The sequence below is a fragment of the Aulonocara sp. 'chitande type north' Nkhata Bay genome, linkage group LG18 (genome assembly GCF_057382095.1).
Source record: "Aulonocara sp. 'chitande type north' Nkhata Bay isolate Kocher_YH1m ecotype deep benthic linkage group LG18, A_spYH_male_GT1.1, whole genome shotgun sequence".
Lineage (NCBI taxonomy): Eukaryota > Metazoa > Chordata > Actinopteri > Cichliformes > Cichlidae > Aulonocara > Aulonocara sp. 'chitande type north' Nkhata Bay.
In genome coordinates this window covers 7,763,173-7,784,481 of record NC_141361.1, presented here as the reverse complement: position 1 = coordinate 7,784,481, position 21,309 = coordinate 7,763,173, and the positions used below count along the sequence as shown (strand labels likewise).

Below are 21,309 nucleotides of genomic sequence, written 5' to 3'. Positions count from 1 at the left end.
AATTAGACATTTCAAGACATTTATGCAAAATTGATAACATAATTTTCTTATATGAGCTCAATTCTTAAAAAGTCTCATTATAAAGTCAATAAAATAGCACCTCATCAAAAGGACTGGGAAAACAGCCTAATAAAAATTCCACAAGCTCTAAAAGTTATCCTTCTTATCTCTCTGATTGAGCTGCAAGAGGACAAAAGTGACAACATAAAGTGATAAATTGGAAGCACTGTTGGGATTGCAGAAAACACTAGTTAGACTAGTAAATGTTTTACATGTTTTATATAGGCAGCACTCTCAGTGAAGCCCATAGCTGGCCTGCAGCCTGGAATCCAGAGATTTAAAAAGTTGTGCAATAATAAAACAAAGAGTAATGTGCCCTGAATGACTTCAAGCAATAACATGACTGTTGCTTTAAATTAGCACTTCAAGAAGCTTTTTGAGCCTTAAAGATTTCCAACATTAACATAATCTAATATGAGGTATTACAACTTGTGTATAAAATGCACTATTACATTTAAAGTATTTATTTTCCTTTGAATTTTCTGTCTAAGAGAAGGCAGCCCCACTTTTAAAGCCAAAGTCACTGAGAGTGACATGTGACTGTAACATTTTGTCATGTGCAGGCCTACTGCATCTGTTTTGAAGTCAAAGGACGTCACTCTCATGTGAAAGGAAAGATTGATCCTCAGACTGACTTCAGACCTTTCTTGCTTCTGTCACATCAAAACCTTTAAGTCTCCTTGATGCTGAAAAAGGAGATCTCATGAAAGTTTTTATTTTCAAATTGACAGTCTTCTTTCTATATACATATCACAGAGACTGCATGGGGTTTATGGTTTATCTGAACAACACCAGTCAAGTAAGTAGACACATAAAAATACTTAACAATTTAACAATATAACAATTTGAAATTAAACATGCCATGTGATTCATTCAATAACCTGTAACACATGACTTGATATCCTTCCTGCCAAATGAATTTACTCAACAGTAGTGTTCTTCTGGACAATAATTACCGACCTGTTTACTGTGCAGACGGTTAATGTTTTGTTAACACAGTAGTCGCTGTAGTAACATGGCAACAATAAAAACGGGAGAGCATTTTTCATTGTTCTGCCAGTATTAAACAAAGAAAGCAATGATCGTGATCGTCTGACATTCTTGAAGTACTTTTTGTTTAACTTTTATTTAATCACCTGAGAAAGTAACATACAACAAAAGCGAATGTTTTGTCTGAAGAGAGGATTTTCAGACATTCAGGTGTGTGAGCACAGATAAGCGTACAATCGTTCAGATGCATCACTTCCTTTGACACTTGACTGAAAAACAGTGATCCATATATGGTTTTCAGGGTTGGAGCAACAACCAACCAACCAAATAAAGTCCCACAAACAGCTGGTTTGACACACCCTCAACCTAAGAGCGAGAAGTTGCCAGTTTTTTTCCTTGTTTGCTCGTCTTACTTTTAAAAGGCATCATTCTGCTTTATAAAATGATGATTGGATTACACAGGTGACCTGTTGGTGGCATCTTTCTATTATGTTGAGTTGCATCTACAGCCATGTGAAGTTCAGAAAGTTGAATGACACAATTTAAAGTATAGAAATGTTCCCTGTGAGAGAATGCCCTCGGAAAACAGGTGTTAAGGCTTCTCCTTGTAAACACGGTAAATACTTTGATCTGGCAGAGTTTTATAACTGATACCCTTCCTAAGACAACTCAAAATGTACAACTCCTGCTGGATCAATCCAACACCCTGCACTCTGGGAGAACTCTGCATTAAACCTGCATGAAACCCAAAATTTCAAAAAGTGAGCAGTCCTCATTGTACTGATTGTAGCAATGCTCTGCCAGAAATTCTTAGTGTTAGCATGTTGGATAGCTAACAGCTTGGCTAATAAGTGCAAAAGCTTGAGCGCAGCTTTGGCTCTGCTTAGGTTTCACTTCACACTTTGCAAATGGTAAAAAGAGCATGGCACCAAAGTATTGTGCACTGTGTATCTTCAAACATCTACAGCTGCAGGTTTTAGCAGATAGTTCTTACGTAGATGTGCCTCGCTCACAGGGCTGCTGGTTCACACGACCAGTTAGAGCAAGCTTTTTCAGTAATGGGGCCTTGCAGATACAGGACATGAAGGTAAAAAGGGGGTCAAAAGAAGTGCTCTATATCTGTGTTTTTAACTTTTGTTTTTATTCTAAGGTGCTCAAGGTTAATGTGAGCAATTTAACAGCATGTACTGCATGAAAACAGGAGAAAATAACTCAGAATTGCATATCAGATAGTGAAGAGTGGCAAAGGTACAACCACAATCATAAAAATTCCATCTAAAAATAAAGGCGGATTGTCTTGAGTACTGACAATGATGCTGCTGACCTGCAGATTTTATTTGGGCTTTGTTTATTCATTAATTTGACCAACGGAGATGTTGAAAATGCTCTGGTTTAACTTTTATCCATGTGAGGTTTGTACATGCTAGGCCTTGGGAACTTACATTTGCTGAAAAAGCACCTGATGAAGACTTTAGGACAACAAATTCTTAAATAACACAGTTTATAGATTAAGCAACGTCTATGCAGAAGGCCACGGTGCATGTATAGATGCAAAGTTCAGTTCTAAGGTTAACTCAAGGTAAAATAATTCCCTTGTTATAATGTATGTTAATACAGTTTTTTAGTTTCAGATTTGTATTTGACACTGAGCTGCTACCAGATCTAAAGGTCTGGTGCTGAATAATTGAAATCAGAGCAATGAAAAAAGCTTTGGGGATTTGCTAACTTTTCCTGGATAAATACAAAAGGGTTGAAAAGCAGCTCTTCGAATTATGCAGAGCTTTGTGAAACATCCACTTTTGACATATGACCTGTCAATCTAAGTCACAGTTGGACCTGATTAAGCTGATGAAACCAACAGAGAGCCACGTGAAACTGACAAAGACACATTCCACTTTGTATGCATAAGATGCTGTTGTTCCAGGAGCAACAGACTTATATGAAAAAATGTTAAAAGCAGCTCCAAAAATAAACCATCGTAACACTTCTTTGATACTAAGGCTTTATAAAATCTGCCAAATAGGTGAGTTAAGCTCGCTTGTTTTCAGTGCAAATGAGCTTTAATCAGTTGCATCATGTGGCGTCATCTTGATACCTGCGCACAATCTGCACATTTATGGCAATGGATACAGTTGGGAAAACTACTTTTTTCTAACATTTTATTTTATTCTTTCTAATGCATGATATGAATATAATTCATTTAAATTAATTAATTTAAATATTTTCATCGGCAATTTACACCCCCATCTAAAACCTTCTTTGTGTTTTATCATCTAAGTGAAACAGCCCATAATCTTTTGTTCAGATAGAAAACAGCGACCCTGGTGGGACTCGAACCCACAACCTTTGAATTGCATCTCAATGTCTTTAACTAGAAGTCCAATGCGCTATCCATTGCGCCACAGGGCCACATGCATGCATCCTGCTGTCCCTTTCTCGTTTCGTCTGAAAATATGACCGAATCTTCTTGGGAATTACCACTAATTCATACTGTGCATTAATTCCTCTGGATTGGGACAGGTAACAGATAAAATTGAGTGTCTCTTTTGCTTTTAGTGATTTTACTCAAGACCAATAGCAAAAGAGAACAGCATACACTGTAATGTCCTCTCTACAATGTCAGTAATAAGGGAAAATATAAATAAAAATTAGTGCATTTGTGGAGTTTTTGATGCTTGAATATTGAATCCATCTGAATCTATTTTTCTTTTTTGTTTGAAACACATGTAGATTATGAAATCTAAAGATAGCTGACCTCGATGAAACTTGACTTGAATGTTTGAATACAGACCGAGTTTTCAGCTTGGGGTTACATGCAAAAGGGGCATGGTCACTATAAAGATAAATAAGTAATTAGCAACTTAGATTTGTTCACTTAAACCCATTTGTTTTAAACAGCTTATTGAAAAGCCAGACTAATATAATTAAGAATAAAGTATTTTGGCATAATAGAGAACAATAGATGTTTTTCCTTTGTTGTATTCAAAGGAAGCAAACAGACTAAGGGCTCTACAGTTGCTCATAAATGTGTTATTTTAGCTTAAACCCTGCTGATGTGAATGGGTACTTGTTGCCATGTGTCTGAGTGAAGAGGCCCGGTCCTGGTCGACTTAGCTGTGTGACACGCGATAGGGTCCAAATCCAAAGTGGAATGGCTGCAGGCTTCAACCTGCGCTTAAGAGGGTCACTGCTGAACAAAGGGGGTTCAGTCACTTGCTGAGAGGCTGCACACACTGAAAGGAACATGGGGCCAAGGCGGTGTGTGCGTGTGCCCGTTTGTGTGTGTGTGACACAGAGGGAAAGCGAGCGTGAGCACGTTTGAGCTTAAAATAATTTTAAAGAGAGAAATTAGTGTATCTTATCTCAGACGCCTTGCTTTCTTCATTTAAATCTTTCCCTCACATCTTACATGTCTCATCTGAAGAAATTAAGAGGAGAAGTGAGAACAGAGGAATCCAGGAAATACGCACTTAGTGAAATGAGCCGTCTTTGCCTCTAGAGTGGCATCAGAGGCGACATGAGTTAATAATGGCTGCGCCGCTGGATCAGTTTAGCTGCTCTGTCTTTTGCTGGCTGCACGGCACGGATGATTAATTAAATACTCCCAAAATAATGACAAAGTGAGCAGTTTGTTGTAGGCTTACTGCTTTCATATCCTCAAACAGGACCCTGAGAATTGTTTCTCTTTCTTAATACACACTAGAAGTTGACAAAAGTGTTATGGTGATGCATCTGCATTGCAGCCAGATCACCACTTACTAAATATTTGAAGGCATTTTTAAGCTCATATATGCCAGCAGTGTGAAGGTGTCCTGTGTAGTTTTCTTGTCTTTACGGGTGAACAAACCTGTTAAACTCTTTGATCCTCATAAATTGTTTGTAAAAATTTTACAATAACCTTTTACAACTCTGCATACTTTCTTGCTTCATCAGTGTTTTACTGTTACATTGCCCTGGCTTTGGGGTATCTGTGAATCAGTGAACAAAGTCTGCAAGTGACAAACAAAACAGGATGTGACTTAAAAAAAATACAGTTACATGGAGCTATGTGAGCTCAGAAACCTTGCAGGAAACCTCTAAACTGTTACAACACTGAAAACCAGTGTGTATGTGTTTATATGTGTTGCTGTTTATGTCCCTTGTGTGTGTGTATGGGTTTACAGGGCAAAGATGCACTAACGACGTCTGCTTGTTTAGTCAAGAGCAAGAAAAGTGAGTGAGATTTTCAGATTAGGTTCTTGCCAAAAGACTATGACTGCCCCGTGAGGTTTTCTAAGCACTCTGAGAATGTTCAACAGTGCGTTCTGGGTACAAGTGTATCTTGAAGGGAAAAAACCCAACTCAGACATCTTTAAAAGCTTTTTATTTGTACTGTTTGTTCATATTTTTTGTGGAAGGTCACACCTGCCATTCCTCCAGGTGGCTGGGTATTATACTGCACTGTGAATTAAACCAAGAATGCAGCATTTCACAAGAGAACAAGTCTTTTATTTGGTCAGTGATATCCGTTGTGTCTGATTCCTGTGTGTTACCATCATAAAAGGGCTCAGCTTTTGCACTACACTCTCCTTTCCAAGAAAAAACACTTCAAAATTCCCAGACGTGACATCCTGAAACAATATCTGTACTAATCTGGAAGAATAATACAGTAAATGTTCCCATACAATCAAGAGGTGTCTGCAAATTGTGTCTTTTATTGCAGCTCTTTCAAAATCCAAACTTGTGTAAGTCCCCGTTATATTGCTTCCCACAGTTTTGGCAGAAAGGCTCCTCAAAACAGGGAATATTTCACCTCTTAAGCCAAACGTGAAGTGCCAAACCTGCAAAACATAGCGACTGCCTCGGCTTTTCACTTTGCCTGGCACAAATCATTCAATGTCAGGCCATTTCCCACGCCAAATAGGCTTAAAATGCTAAAAAGACGAGAAGAAAAGAAGAAAGTCCTGTCAAGTTTTTCCACTTGGTTTTGTTCTCTTTTTCTGCCTCTGTGTTTTTTCACCTCAGTATCTATTTGTCCCCTTTTCTTTTCTCCTTTTCCCTCCCCCCTCCACCTCCACCTCCTCCCCCCACCCTCCTCTGCAAGTCTAACATGTCATTCTCCTTCTTTTGTACCTACAGGCCTTTTTTCCTATTGAACTCCCCGCCCTCTCCACTCCTCTGGCTCTCCTTTTTCCTCTCAGGGGCCTAATTATGAGCCGGCATTAAATAAAAACATTTATATTTCTCCAAAAAAAGGCTTCTCTCTGTGCTTTCTCTGGACAATGAGGGCTTATGATTCTCCCTTCCCTCCTGCTCCCTCTTTCTGTCTCTTTCTCTGCTGAGTGGCCATTCACTGGGGGTCTATGTCTCTTTGTGATTGGCTTGCTCTAGGACTCCTAGGGGGCAGTAATTGTGTCTCATTAAGTCTTACAGTAGTCGTGAGGGGAGTGTAGTGGGGTGGGAAGTGAGGGGGAGTTTGCTGCACAAGGCCTCGCAATTAGAAATCCCAGAGAGCTTGAATGGGAACCCTAATCAGACCACAATGGCCGAGGCTCCCTGCCTATTAGGGCAAAAAGGAAGTGTTGCCATTGTCCAAACACACACACATGCAGACGCACACACACACACCAGGAATGCATGCAGAACAGTGGGGATGGATGTAGTTGTGTGGTGGCATCGTCCCACAGGCCAATTTGGAACGATTGGGAGACTTAAGAGAGCTTTTCACTGCCTCAGTCACGAAATACACATTCATGCACTCAGAAAGTCGAGTACACACACACACACACACAGGTGCAGGCACACATACACTTTTCCATCCATACTGAAGCTAAAAACGGGTCTCATTAGTGATGTTGAGGACGAGCTGGGAGTTTGCTTTCTGTTTGCTCATTTGTCACCCTGTGATTCCTCTCACTGCACACAGGAGGGTTTTCAATTTTTGTGTGAAAAACACTTCCTGCAAGAAACATATTTTAGTGTCTCCATGAAGCAGAAGCGGGGTAATACAATCAGCATGCTGCGTCTGCGGTGGATACATAAATAACCCATGCACCTCATCTCTGTGGAAATTCAGTAAATTTCAGTGTCTGTGAAAGAAAAAAAGAAAAAAAAAACATACAAATAATGATATTCCACCACCATCTGTCTCTAAAAGGGAAATGCATTGGAAAGTGAAAACTTTGCAAAGCCTTCCCTTGTTTTTATCTCATAATAGGAGCAGAAAGTGGGTCTCTTTTCCTCCGTTTATCTGTGTAGCGTTCCCAGGAGAAACAGTGGCTACCCCTCCTTATCTTTGTTACTGCCGAGTGCTGCAGTGGATTATGAAGTGGATTATGCAAATGTCTCACAATATATTCATATTAACAAAGGTTGAGGTTCATGTGCCTGTGCCCGGAATTTATGAATACACACATATTTTAAAAATGGCTGGAATGTGCTATAATTTAATGGAAATGAACTCAAATGACTGTTATAATTATTGTAATGTGCTTTGCCTCGTTTTCAATTTGTGGAATTAGTAGCAACTTTAAAATAAAGCAATATTCAATTCAATTTAGCCCATTGTTGCAATTATCAGCTCTATTGATCCTCTGTAGAATAGACGGTCATTGTTGGACTTTGATCCAAATGTTGAGTAATTTGCAGTTTATTTTTTCTGGAGTCACAAAAACTGCTGGGATCATGTTACAAATGGATGACTCTCTTGGTTTTGAAGAGTTTTCATTGGTGTTTTGTTTGTTCTAAATGCAAAACATGGACGGTCTGAAGACTAATAAGCAGTGGAGGAAGCTCCTTGTCAGCTTAAAAAAAGTCAAGGTCATAAAGGAAGCATTCTGTTTTCTATTGAGAAGGAAATACAACGCTTATGGACGACTGGGAAATATTAACATCCTGCTTAGCCAACTGACTCATCTGAAATGATGCAATAACAGATTCATGAGCAGTTGTTGAATTTATGATTCATCTGGTCGTGTCCTTAAAGTCACCAATAGGTGAAGTTTAAGAAAAATGTTTCTGGATCTAAGGGGCAGAGGTAAAACAGTTTCAGTATACCTCTGTAGACTTTACAGGATACTCAGTAGTTACATTTCACATTAGGTTATCTATGTTTGGGTAGCAAATCAGTTCATAACAGATCTGACATCCCTGGAGATAAATGTGACTGGATAAAGGCACAAGTTCAAACCTGCTCACGGGATGGGAACATCTGGGTGCGGAAAGTCAGCAGGAAACTTTCAGCCTTCACGTGCTACAATGACCTTCGCTGAGCCGTTCGGTTGTGAACCAAGCAAAACGCTGAAGCTGACTAACTTTGCATAGAAGCAGGAAGCAATTTTAAAGATATTGAAACGATATTCCTGTTTTAAAAATAGATCAAATGACAGTATGGATATTTAGTGTTACTCTGTTGCTATAATGAGAGAAAGAATCTGGAGTTTCTCCTGTCTCTGTGTAGTTTCAGCCATACTGTATATAAAATGCTGTTATATTGTTTTTATATTATGAATGCATATAAAAGATGGACTATCAAGAACCAATGGCATGTGAACTGCCTTTGGAAACATCCCTTTTAGTGTTACTGACACCGTCCATTTTTGAGCCAAAAGCTGCTATGTTTGTAAGAAAAGGTAATAATGTCAAACATGAGGCCCGGGGGCTAGAATCAGCCCACTTGGAAAATGTGAAGGAGGACATAAATTTTAGACTTTTATCTGTATTTTCATACATTTTACAGAGTTTCTATTGAAAAAGACGTCTTCCATTCGCAATCATACAACACTAATGTAAATAAGTAGTAGATAAATAATTAAATCACAGTATGTTCCTGTTTTTTTTTTTTTAACTCTCTACTACAGAAATGTATGATTTTTACAGTGAGTTCACAAACAAACAAAAAAAAAGTCAATTTTGGTCAATTAACAAAAATTCTCCTCAACAAGAATTTTAATCCATGACACTGAACACACCAGCTAATATGAGACCCGTGTTTGGTTTCAGCTCTTTTATCTTTTATTTGATGTTTTGACCAACAGTCTTACTCTTTTGGTTTACCAACTTTGTTTTTGTAAGCAGTCAAGTGCTTCCAGCAACCTGCAACTGATAAAAGTCTACAGCAGTAAACAGCAGTAATCAGTACACCTACAGTACTGTGCATATATACACACAACACAGCTGTGTGTAGAATATACAACCTAACAAACCCAGAGTTCACCCCTTCGATAGCTCAGCTGGTAGAGCAGAGCACTGTAGGAGAGTTGTGCTGAAATCCTTAGGTCGCTGGTTCGATTCCGGCTCGAAGGAGCAGGCTTTTGTGTTTTGGTAAGAGTGGCGAACAGACATCGTCAGTGTTGGCAGTTGGGAATGTCACATATGTTACTTGTAAACTGTAAACTCCCTGATAAGTGTGCCAACTTCTCAACCACTACAAACTCCTGAATCAAATCAATGTGGTAGAACGTCTCATAGTAATAAACTAAGCAAGAGTTAATTTATTTCTGTATAATGTATACTATTTACTCTTAGTGAACTATTAAACTCTCATTACTGAATTTCCCAGAGGAACCCACCCGAGGGATTAATAAAGTTTTATCTAATCTAATCTAATCTAATCTAATCAGATCTCTTGAAGACAACCTATCATAAAATGTGTTATAGTTGTTGGCATTATAGTTACGGTTCTTATTTAAGTTTTGTATGTGCTGTATGTGTTTTGTTTTGGTCTGACTAAAAACAGACTAAAAAGTCTGACTAAGCAGCAAAATGTTTGCTGTCAAGGACACTTCAGTAGGATATTTGGCTACATCAAAACATACTGACATTCCAAAAGCTATTTTATTTGCACTCTCACTGGTCATGTCCTTTCTCACACGCTCACTATCAGCACCAGTCTCACTGGATCATTTTCCACAATGAGTGCGATCTGCCCACAAATTTCATGACCTCACACCAGATTACTTTACATCCAAATTACATCTTAAAGTTGAAGGGTTGACCGGCTTAACCAGTATTGTGGGGCATTCAGTGTACCGGAGAAAGCATAATGAGTTTTATCTCAACAACAGGCAAAGCAGTCTTTGGGTGTCAGCCGGGATGGACCTGTTGGCTAATTGGGGTTGTCAGGATTTTAAACACAATTAATGAAAATTCCTTCTCCTTTTCCCTGACCTAATTGCAGGTGATAATTATTGTTTGTGGCCAAATTTAAACAAATAATTAACAAATGTATACTGACAAACTGGCTGACTTGATTCTTTGCAAATCCCTGCACCATTGTATTGTTAATTGGGTTGAATGTAAGTGGAGACTCTGACATGTTTTCCACCCCCCAAACAGGTCCTTGCTGCATACAGTCTTAAGCTCTAGAATAAACAGCCTCAACTTTAGGAGGTGTTCTTCTTAAAGCCTCAATATAGAGTTTCACATTATTAGCGCAGTTAAGTGAACACATTATAGCTGAAAAGTTCGTTTATTGGAGCCTTTGCGGCAAAGCCAACAATCCAATGTTGAGTTTTTGTACAGCTTAATTGTTAATGGATAAGTAAATTGTGAAACAACCAAGAACATTTAAATGTTGGCTGAAACGCTGAGCTTCACTGCATGTGGAAATCTCAGAGAATTGCAGTGATATTCTTTAGAGTTAAAGTTTTTAATCTCATTTTTTACATAGCATTCTATACATAAAAAACTGTCAGTTGCAAGACATGAATACACATTTCAAAATGTGGAAATGGGAAAAAATGCTAATCTAAAAAAAAAAGAAAAAGAAATGAAAGATTTTTTAAACATCCGTTTGGGTAAATTTTTGGTATTTAGACTTCTCGAAGGGGGATTTTTTTTCAGTATATTGTTTTACATCTGTAACACAAACCCCAGTTTTCTCTGCAACACTGCCAGATGCTTCAACATCCCCCTGAGCTAATCTCATAATACCCTATTAGTAGCCCTGAAAGTGTACAACAATATGAGATCTCAGACCATGCCATGTTTCCACTGAGCACATTTCCAAAACATGATAAAGGCATGAATTGCGCTGGTGATGGCTATTTGTAAGGGGTTTCCCTCCCTTCCACACAAAAGGGGCTTAGCAGAGAGGCAGCATGTTCTCAGGCATTGTCTCTGGGCCTGGACCACCCGTTCCCCCTTGCTGTCCCACTGTCAGTCAAACAATGCAGTGGTGCTACTCCCACTTTGCCCCCAACCCCCATCCTATTTACTCAACCACCCCCTCCCTTCCCCCACCACCCACACTCTGGACACAAGTAGTGGTGACATGATGTTTCTTTAGTGGTGAATGTGCACCATTAGTCAACAGCTGGGCGCAATTCATTTGGCCTAGAAAGTCAAGTCAAGACCAGATAGCTTTGTTCGAGTAAACTGCAACAGCATGGCCGTTTATGAACACAAAAGCCATGCTGAGATATTTTATCCTAAAAATGTAAACTTTTTTTTTTAGCCAGAGAAGTGAGTGCAGCACTTCTAATGTGAACAAGCAGCAGCAGCATTTTTTATGTGTCGTATAATGCAAAGTTTTTACAGGTAATTTTAGCCTTTAAAATCAAGTTTTATCTCTTACCTGTTAAATTGTTTGAAAAATCTTGTCATATCTACAGTTACAGGGCTGTGCATCTCAAAAAATGTGAAAACAACAAAATCACAAGAATCCACATTTTTGTGGTTGAAACTTTTTTGTATAATAAATATTCTATATATGGGAGTCCTAATGTGATATGACTGTTTCTAAAATAAAACCTTTTTGGTCCATACGCACAGTTTTATATGGAAAGTTCAACACACCTGTGTCTTTTTGTTATCACACCAAGGATTTCCCCAGGTTTACATGAAAGGGCGTTGCCAGCAACTGACCATGCACAATTATGGATAAATGTACTGGCAGCAGAGCGGCTAATTTTACAAAGAAAGATATAAAACCCCTTTTCCATTGGTACCTACTTGGATTGACTCGCCACAGATGCCATAACCCGACGTGGATTGACTGGTTTTCCACTGCAATCCAGTACTACTTAACATGCGTGGTTGTCGTCATAGAAACACGCATAGAAAAAGTGGACTTCAAAGCAAGAATATACCTGCTGCTCGGTCTGTGGCTTTCTGTTAGACTCTGGGACCACAGCGTTGTTTCTTGTAGCCATTTTCCTTGTTGCCAGGTTTCAAAAATGGCGGTTTTAATTTTCACTGACACTACTGACGAGCCAGTTGGTGGAGTCCTCAGTCTGATGACATCACATTTTGTACCTGCTCGGATTGCTTGGAACCCCGAGCGAGCAGGTACACTCAAAAAAATGAACTCAGCCTATCTCTGCTTTTACTAAAGTAGATTTTGTTGTTTGTTCTTAATAAACTCGATTTTGCAAAAATCCTTAAAGTGTTTGTGCAAATTTAATGAAATGTTGTTACTTTTTGTTGTTACACAAAGTCATTGAACTGTGTCAACGTAACATTGTTGAGTAAATTCACAGGTTTGTCCCTCTGCACATACTGCTGCGTGCAGAGCCCGCCTAAATAAGGGCCAATGCGCATGCGCACCACCCTCTTTCTCAAGCTTGCTATTTCTTCGCCATGTGGACTGGTTCAGCCGCATTTTTGTCCAAAAATCAGGTAAGAAGTCATTTTTCTTGTAAAGCCCGTCTACATATATATGTTCACACGTCAGTTAATGTCGCAAGTGCTACTAAGAAAAGAGTACAGGCAGGGTTTTGCCCGGTAAAGGTTTGCTAACGTGGACTTGCTGCACGTGAGTTTCCAAATGATTTTGGAGGGGACTCCATTGCAATAGCAAAGCTCTGTTTTCAGCCCAAATGTAGTGTAGCGCTAGCGTCGGTACGCGTCGGTACAGGCAGCGCATTCGGTCCGGCACGCACTTTCGCGCCAAGTTTATACTCGGACGCCTGACTGCGTTGCACTTTAGCCAACAACAGTGGAGAAGCGCTCCTCGCTAGCAGACAGGTTAGGGTGTATTTTCTGTCTAATATTTCAGCTTACGTTTTGATGTAGCTTGCAGAAAGCATTTAGTAAGCTGGTGTAAGATGAACTGCATTAATGTTGTACAATGTCCATGGGATTTCTCACTCGACTTTTAATGTCAGATTACACACACATTTACACAATATGCAGTGGTGATGATGTAGATCAATAAATTCATTGTTGTAGCATACAATATTAAAAATAAAACTGATTAATATGAAACATTAACAATGTGCAAATTATTTAGTTTTTTCAGGGACAGTGTAATGAAAATGTCTTTTGTGCTTCTCCCCCAGATACGTTGATGTGGCAGTGCAAATTGTGCAAAAAAGTGGTGTCATCACGAGCTCTGTTATTAAAACACTACAGGTTAGTTCATAGTAGACAGCAGTATCCATGTGCCTATTCTGATTGTGTCTGTGTTTTCAAAACATGGAATGCTCTACATAGCCACTTAAGCAGATCACATACCCAAAGAACTCTAGACAAGTCTGTGAGTTTGGCAACATTTAACTGCCATTTGTGTTCCTGCTGCAACATAGCTTCGGAGCAGGAGTATTTTTCTCACATTAACAACCATCTAAAATGTAACGAGACTGTGCATTGCATGTTTGAGGGTTGTTCTTTCAAAACAAATATCTATGGTACATTCAAGTCTCATCGAAATAGGAAACACAATCCTTATACCTTAAAAGACTTTAAAATCGGTATTGCTAACACTATTGTAGGCCAAACATCAGCTGATGACAGTACAGACACTATTGTAGAAGAGGACATAAGTGCAAATATTGATCACGATACAACTACAAGTGAGACTGAAGATTTGGCAAATGTAATAGAACTTAATTTTGCATCTCTTTTACTTAAGTTGGAAAACTATTTTCATGTTCCCAGCATAGCAATTGACGAGTTGCTTTCAGAATTGCACTACCTGATAAGCTGTGCATCAGTGCCTTTGACAAATCAAGTAATTGTAGACATACTCAAGAATCATAACCTTTGTCTAGACCAGCCTGTTATTGAAGAACTGACAAAGGCAGTTTCTTTTAACCCTTTGTTAAAAGCCATAGAAAAGGACGGCACACTTGCCACTGCCTTCAAACGCAGACAGTATTACAGAAAACATTTTGAAGTAATTGATCCAATTGAATACATTCTCGACTCCCAAAGCAAGAGGACCTTTCAGTATATTCCTATTCTAAAATCATTACAGCAGATATTTAAACAAGAAAACATACTGAACAAATTTGTCACTAGCCACAATCAGAATCCTTTTGTAAATAAGGAAAAGTATACATCATATAAAGATGGTCTACATTTTCAAAATAATGAGTTTTTCTCAGGCGGTGAACTAAGAATCTCTATTTGTCTTTATGTTGATGATTTCGAAATTTGCAATCCATTGGGGACATCACGGAAAAAGCATAAACTTTGCTCAGTTTACTGGATTTTAGGTAACTTGCCACCAGGTAGTCATTCATCCCTCTCTTCTATTTATTTGGCTCTCTTGTGCAAAAGTGAGGACCTTAGGACCTTTGGCTATTCAAAAATATTTGAGCCACTTTTGCAAGACCTTGTCATTTTAGAGCAGCAGGGAGTGTTCATTGACAATTTAGGGGTCAACTTTAAAGGCACTGTCCAATATGTAGTGGCAGACAGCCTCGGAGCTCATGGATTGGCCGGTTTTGTGGAAAGTTTTTCTGGAGATTACTTTTGCAGGTTTTGTACTGCTACACGCTCAGAAATTGAATCAAAAGCTACAAATAGTGACTTTTCTCTGAGAACTGAGGAGCTCCATCGTGTACACATAGCAACTGCACGTGAGACAGGGGTAGCTTGTTGTGGTGTGAAAAGCTCGTGTGTCTTAGCAGACAGTCTGTCTTTCTTCAAGGTCACTACAGGATTCCCCCCTGATCTTGCACATGACCTTTTTGAAGGTATTGTGCCTTTTGAGATAGCTGAGTGCCTTCGAATACTAATAGGCAAGAAGTACATCACTTTTGAAAATCTAAATAGACTTGTTCAGTCATTTCCCTACAAAGGAGGGGATCAGACTAATCGCCCTCAGAAATTGCCTCACAATTTTCTTAGTAAAAAAACTGTTGGTGGCAATGCACATGAAAATTGGTGTTTACTAAGACTTCTGCCACTTATTATTGGACAACACATACCTGAAAACGAACCAGCTTGGGAACTTCTACTAGATTTGAAGGATATTGTTGAGCTTGTTGTGTGTCCTGTTCATAACAGTGACTCAGTTGCATACCTGGAGAGTAAGATTTTAGACCACCATCAAAGGTACAAAGAAGTATGCCCAGATAGAAGACCATTGCCAAAACATCACTTTCTGGCTCATTATCCCTCAATAATTCGCCATTTTGGTCCACTTGCCTTATTATGGACAATCAGATTCGAGGCAAAGCACACATTTTTTAAAAAAGTTGCTAGACACACAAACTGCTTCAAAAACATAACCCTGTCTTTGTCAACCAAACACCAGCTCATGATTGGCCATTACATGCATTCATCAGGCTGTAGCAAAGCCACTTTTGAGGTTTCACGAGTCTCGGCAGTCCCAGTAGAACTTCTCAAACGTGAAATTGCACATTGTCTTGCTGAAAAGTACCCTGACACAGCTGTAGTTAGCCTTGCCCAGAGTGTGTCTGTTGCAGGCATCTACTACAGGAAGGGCATGTTAATAGTACATGGATCACTGGGGGGTCTGCCAGAGTTTGCTGAAATCCTGCAGATGTGTATTTTGGCAGATTCGTTGGTGTTTATAGTAAAAAAACTGAGCTCGTGGTACACTGAACACTATGGATCCTTCAAAATTGACCCATCTCCAAAGGAAATTTCTCTTGTTGCACATGAGGATCTGGTGGATTGTTATCCACTTTGTGACTACCAAGTCGGAGCTTCTCGCATGGTTACATTAAAGAGATACATACACTGTTCAGGTAATTTTAATGTCCATGTTGCCGATTTAATTTTTGTGCTGTATAGCAGTTCTTCTCAAAGTTTGGTTCTTAAAAATAGTTGGACCAGAACTTAAATCTACTCGGATATGTTTCAAGCCTTGTAAAAATACTAGAAAAAAAATTGTGCTGCAAAATTCTGAATACCACTAAAAAAATGTAACATGTACTGAAGTTTGGGAACCACCTGCTCATGTTCTTGCACTTATTTTTTAGAGTAACAGTTGGAGATTGGGACATCAGAAATGACAGCCCCAACAAAGCTTCTGATAATCCTGGGGGAGAACAACGCACTCAAGTTAACCCTTCCTTTGGGGATACCAAAGAATGTTAACGAGCTCAAAGCGGAGATTGAAAATCAGTGCGGAGTTTCTGAACAGTTCAGATTGCAGTACATGGACACAGATTTTAATCAGTTCCTTAACATGACATCCACATTTGATCTAAAAGACATGGACAAAATAAAAGTGATTAAAACAGGTGTTCCAGAAACATCCACTGGTAGTAATGAAAGCAGTGTGTCCTCATTTAACTTGGGTAGCCCCTGCTCTGGCCACAACCCTGATTATGACACAGATATACTGTCATCGCCAGAATCCAGGTCATCAAGCTCCTCGAGCTCAGCAAACTCCACGCTGCGATCAGAAGCCTGGCCACTGGACTTTCGCATACCTGAGTTTAGCTTCGATGTAGAGCTGCAATTGACAAAAGGCAACCAGGAATTCCAAGCCAATGGAACACTTTTAACCCTAAAACCAAAGCTCAAGTCTGACATTTTAGAGAGCTTGTCTTCAGAAATTATGAAGTACAAAGCTTACCCTTCAGACAGCAATCTTAGTGATGTTTGCCAAGCTTTGGTTGTAAAGCATCCATGCTTGAAAGAGAAGGGTTCAGAAACTGGATTTTCTGCATGGAAGATCAGTTTGAAGTATAAAATGTCAAACTATCGTGGAAAACTGAAGAACTTAGGGTGTAGTGAGTTGGTCATCAATTCTCTCAAAAGAAGAGGGAACAGTAATGTGCATCCCAACCAAGTCAAGAAACCCAGGAGAGCAGAGGTGAATTTCTGCCCTGATTATCCAGCTGGAGAAACCCGAGAGAGTCAGGAAGAAGAAAGGTTGGTGCTGCTTTCAGAGTTCAAGAAGAAGAACAACAATGAAACCATCAAAGCAAAAATGGCCCAAACCTTTCCTCACCGGAGGCAAGAAATTCTTCAGGACATGCCCTTCGTAGCTGACTTTAAAAGCCGATGGCCAGCTCTTTTTTCTCCACGTGAGGTAACTGAATCAGTTGATCTGCAAATGCACTCCACATGCAATATTTTAAACCCATCACGCTAAACATTTGTTTATTTTACAGATAAATGCTGAATTCCAGCGCATCACTACGATCCCGCTAACATCCACATTTATGGCACAGCTGGACAACAACACAACCAAACTGACCAAAGTCTTCAGAAACAAGGGAGGAACATCTGGACGCAAGATCACAGAAATCATGGCTGCAATTGATGAGGTTTGGAATTAATTTTTTTCAATGCTTCATTCCCTCTTTTAATACATATGATTTTGTTGTCTCCTTCTATTGTAAGGTAAAGTTTAATGTTGGTATTATGGGATTGTTTATTCTTTGTCCTTTTCATGATAGTGTTGTCACAGTAATAAAGTTTTAAGTTGATTTGGATACTTTATAAAAAAAATTGCCAGAATTAAAAGCTGTTTTTACAGGACAGTAGCGTTTCCAAAACGGGATTTGCCGCGGCTCCCTGGGGAGAATTTTGGCATTTACAGTAGAAAAGCTGAAGCTAGAATAAACTGCCATCAGGCACCTTTCAAACCAAGACGGGATAAAGGGAGGTCTCTGAGCTTAGTACTACAACTGTTTTTTCATTTGTCCTTGCAAAACCTCCTGTTCAAGTCCTCCAAACACACCCACGTCACCCCGCTTCTCTTCCAGCGTCACTGGCTGCTGGTCAACTTCAAGGTTCATTTCAAGATCCTGGTTCTGGTCCTTAGGGCCTTACATGGACAAGCACCATCATACAATGGAGATCTTCTCAGTCCCAACACCCCCAGCAGGTCCCTGAGGTCCAGTGATCAAAGCCTGGTATTGCACAACAGTCTAAAGACCAAAAGTGACAGATCATTGCTGCTGTGGCCCCCAAACTCTGGAACTCTCCTCCTAAGCCTTAGATCAGTGGACTCAGTGGTTTACTTTAAAAAAAAAATCCTCTGTTCAGGCTGGCTTTGGTGTGACCTCTTGTTCATCCTCTTCCTCACTGGATTCTTCATGCTGCTGTTTTTGGTCGGGTTTCTGTTTTTTTTGGGATCCTGTGGTTACCTTTTTTTGCTCGTCACATTTTTTCAAATGATAATGTTCCTTCTTTCCTTAATTTTTTTTATTTTAAATTTTGTTGTTCTTCTGTAGTGTGTCATGGACTTTTTTTCTCAAAGCATTATATACATTTATTTTGCTGAAGTTAACTGAAAATGTCTTTAAAGTTTAGCTAAGTAAAATTTGCTTTTATGTTTTACAGAACGACACAGTTGCAATGAGAAGAGTGTGTACGCTGAAAGGACTTGCAGTCTACCTCAATGAAGATCCGAACAGCTTGATCAAAGAATATCAGGCAAGTAATCAAATAGAAACAATTTCCAGTAATAAAAATTTAACTGACGGTAATTTTTCCTCACACACATTCATAGATTATAACAAAAAGTTAAAATTAGAACATTATTGGAGATATAAAAGCACAAGCTTATGCGGGAGTGACCCTTGCCATTACAGTTGGGGTGTAATGTGGGCTGAGTGTACTGTCTTTCTGCTTTGTTGTTCTGCCGTGTAATCTAGATGATGGACCAACACCTCTCATCTCGCTCTGAGCTGTCTACTGTTTTGCAGCTTAAAGGGATATTCCACCCCAAAGTGAAAATTGGTCTATTACCATATTACCCAGAGTAAGATAAGTGAGAAAAAATAATTTTGTAACCAGTGCAATAATTCTCCTGATCCGGCAGCAGTCTATTTGCTTTTGCCTAGCATTTAAAAAATGGAGTGAATGGGAACTATAAGCATTTTGGTTGCAAATGACTCTTTAATGGTACGAATTATTCCTGGTGAGCTCAATAATCATGTCGACTTTAAATGAAAAGTAATAAGTAACTTGAAGGATTTGGAGGAGTAGATTTAGACTTGGGAATACATTATGGTTACCACATACAACACTGTAAGCCGCCGCTGCATGGTGCATGGATATTCGAATATGTGTTTATTTATGGAAACCAGAGGCTTTTTCAACCACTGTTGTTGTATCCAAGTGCTATGCCATGGCGGGTTACAGGGTGCTTTGGCGTAACCGTAATGTAGGCCCAAGTCTAAATCGCCTCCTCCTGCAAATCCGTCGTGTTACTTTTTACTTTTCATTTGCAGTCGACATGATTATTGAGCTCACCAGGAACAATGGGTATAAGATCAGAAATGTACTGTGCTGGTTACAAAATGCTTTTTTCTCACTTATCTAACTCTTGGCAATTTATGGTAATAGACAAATTTCCACTTTGGGTGGAATATCCCTTTAATTGATATGAAACCCTGCAACTTGTATTATTATGTTTATTTACTTATTAATTTTTTTAGGATGTGGACTTCCATGAGGCCGAAAGTGAAATGGAGAAGACGCTCATTGGCATCTACGTCATCAAACCAGAAGGAGAGCGTGACCTTGACCCGGCAGAAGACATTGGTATCATAATTGAGGGTGTCGCTGTGCTCAGAGATCTTCCTGATGTTGCCACTGCTGTTGTGTTGTTGTTCGGCCTGATCTACACTTTAAACATGAGCTACCCATCCAACCTCAGGTACACTTTTGAGTTTTTTCAGAAAGTACTGATGGGACTTGATGCTAAGAAGCTATCAAACAAAGTTCAAGTGCTCAGAAACAAACTCCTTGAATAAAGAGGAGGAAGCGGGAGGCCCTTATTGCTTAACTTAGTTTGAATGCTTTACGTTCAGGTATAGTTAAGTTGTTCATAAACACTTTTTTTCATTGTCAGTACTGTTTCTTGGGAACATTCACCAGTTTTAGAGAACAATAATGTTCATTTGCATTTTAGCAAAATACTGTTACTTAAAAAATTGGTGTTGCACTTCTTCTACTGCTACTTGACAACATACAGAAAATGACAGACATTTTAAAAAGTTCTAGCGGTTAGGCCGCTGTGATTTGATATTTCAAAGAATGTGACATTTGGCAGCTGTCTGCAACTTGGGATGTAACCATAACTTGAAAAACTGAGTAGCACTGTTTTACAGTACAGTTTTTGAACAAAACAGCCAATTTTCACTGTTTTAAATGAGTTTAGTTTGCTCTTTCATGCTTATCAGTGTTTGAAAATAATTCCTGAAACGTCCTGTAAAATGTAGGATTTTTTTTGATAATTTGGATGCTTTCTGGACCAGTTGAAAGACAAGTTGGTTAGCACTTCACTGATCTTTGAAGTAAAATATTGTTTTATGCACAAAGTATTTAGTTAAAGTTGTAACAAGTTGTCTGCATTGATTGCACTTTGTGTTAAGCTACGGCTCTACAGTCTTTTCGGTCTGTCAACAAGTATTTAATATGCACTGAATGTGCTTAGTAAAGACAGGACTTTGTTGGATCATTTTTTTAAATCATTTTAGTTTGACGACAAGTTGGTTAGCACTTTATACTGATCTACATTTTCTGCACTAAATATTCACTTGGAATTTGTAACAAGTTGCATTGATTGCACTTTGTGTTAAGCTGTTGTGCTTGGAAAAAAGTATTTTATATGCACTGAATGTGCTTATTAAAGGCAGGATTGTGTTTGATAATTTGGGTGCTGTCTTCATTTCTTCCTAAAAGATCTCCCTAAGATTTACTTAAAAATGTTATGTCAAGTGGTTCCACATAACTGCTTTAAGTAACTTTTAAGAAACTTTGCTATTTTGTATGGAAGTAACCAGTGTAAATGATTTATTTGTAATTGTATTGAATAGAAATTACTTAACAATTTTATATAATTCAAAAGTAACAAAGTTATGTAGCAGCTACATAACAGTTTTACAAAGATACTACCTAACCAGGTTATATCCTTCTAAAGCAGAAAAGTTATGTACCAGCTAAGTAACAGTATTACAAAGATATTGCCTAAACAAGTTATGTAGGCTTAAAGCAACAAAGATAAGTATCAGCTAAGCATTGCAATTAAGTTACATTTAGCCAATACACTTACGTAAATCTAACTTAACAGTATTGAGTTCAAACTAAGTAACAACATTTCTTAAAAGTTACTTAAAG

At 38.8% G+C, this 21,309-nt stretch overlaps 1 protein-coding gene and 2 non-coding genes across 6 annotated transcripts; 2 read left to right on the top strand and 1 right to left on the bottom strand.

The window, feature by feature from the left end:
• Positions 1-3,366: 3,366 nt before the first annotated feature.
• On the bottom strand, positions 3,367-3,459 carry trnar-ucu (transfer RNA arginine (anticodon UCU)). The gene is made up of 2 exons: positions 3,423-3,459; positions 3,367-3,402 (listed from the first exon to the last, which is right to left on the bottom strand). It is a non-coding gene; the product is annotated as a tRNA-Arg (tRNA).
• Positions 3,460-9,245: 5,786 nt separating this feature from the next.
• trnay-gua (transfer RNA tyrosine (anticodon GUA)) lies at positions 9,246-9,333 on the top strand. Its single transcript is given in 2 exon segments — positions 9,246-9,282; positions 9,298-9,333. It is a non-coding gene; the product is annotated as a tRNA-Tyr (tRNA).
• A 3,136-nt stretch (positions 9,334-12,469) lies between these two features.
• On the top strand, positions 12,470-21,105 carry LOC147307917 (uncharacterized). 4 transcript variants are annotated; one of them, XM_086272701.1, is made up of 6 exons: positions 12,470-12,648; positions 13,311-13,383; positions 17,090-17,266; positions 17,349-17,504; positions 18,526-18,618; positions 19,626-21,105. In XM_086272701.1, the coding sequence occupies exons 1-6, from the start codon at positions 12,563-12,565 to the stop codon at positions 19,941-19,943; spliced, it is 903 nt and encodes a 300-aa protein (XP_086128827.1). In that variant the 5' UTR covers positions 12,470-12,562; the 3' UTR covers positions 19,944-21,105. The 4 variants fall into 4 exon arrangements, with proteins under 4 accessions (XP_086128827.1, XP_086128824.1, XP_086128826.1 ...); XM_086272698.1 differs by having other exon boundaries at positions 12,589-12,648; positions 16,206-17,266; positions 19,626-21,022; XM_086272700.1 differs by lacking the exon at positions 18,526-18,618 and having other exon boundaries at positions 12,589-12,648; positions 16,206-17,266; positions 19,626-21,104.
• The last annotated feature ends 204 nt before the right edge of the window (positions 21,106-21,309 follow it).

Coding starts and splice junctions, on each gene's coding strand:
- LOC147307917 (XM_086272698.1), top strand. CDS start 16,235: ATGACAGCCCCAACAAAGCTTCTGATAATCCTGGGGGAGAACAACGCA. Junction 17,267..17,348: donor CTCTTTTTTCTCCACGTGAG/GTAACTGAATCA, acceptor TTTATTTTACAG/ATAAATGCTGAATTCCAGCG. Junction 18,619..19,625: donor GCTTGATCAAAGAATATCAG/GCAAGTAATCAA, acceptor TAATTTTTTTAG/GATGTGGACTTCCATGAGGC.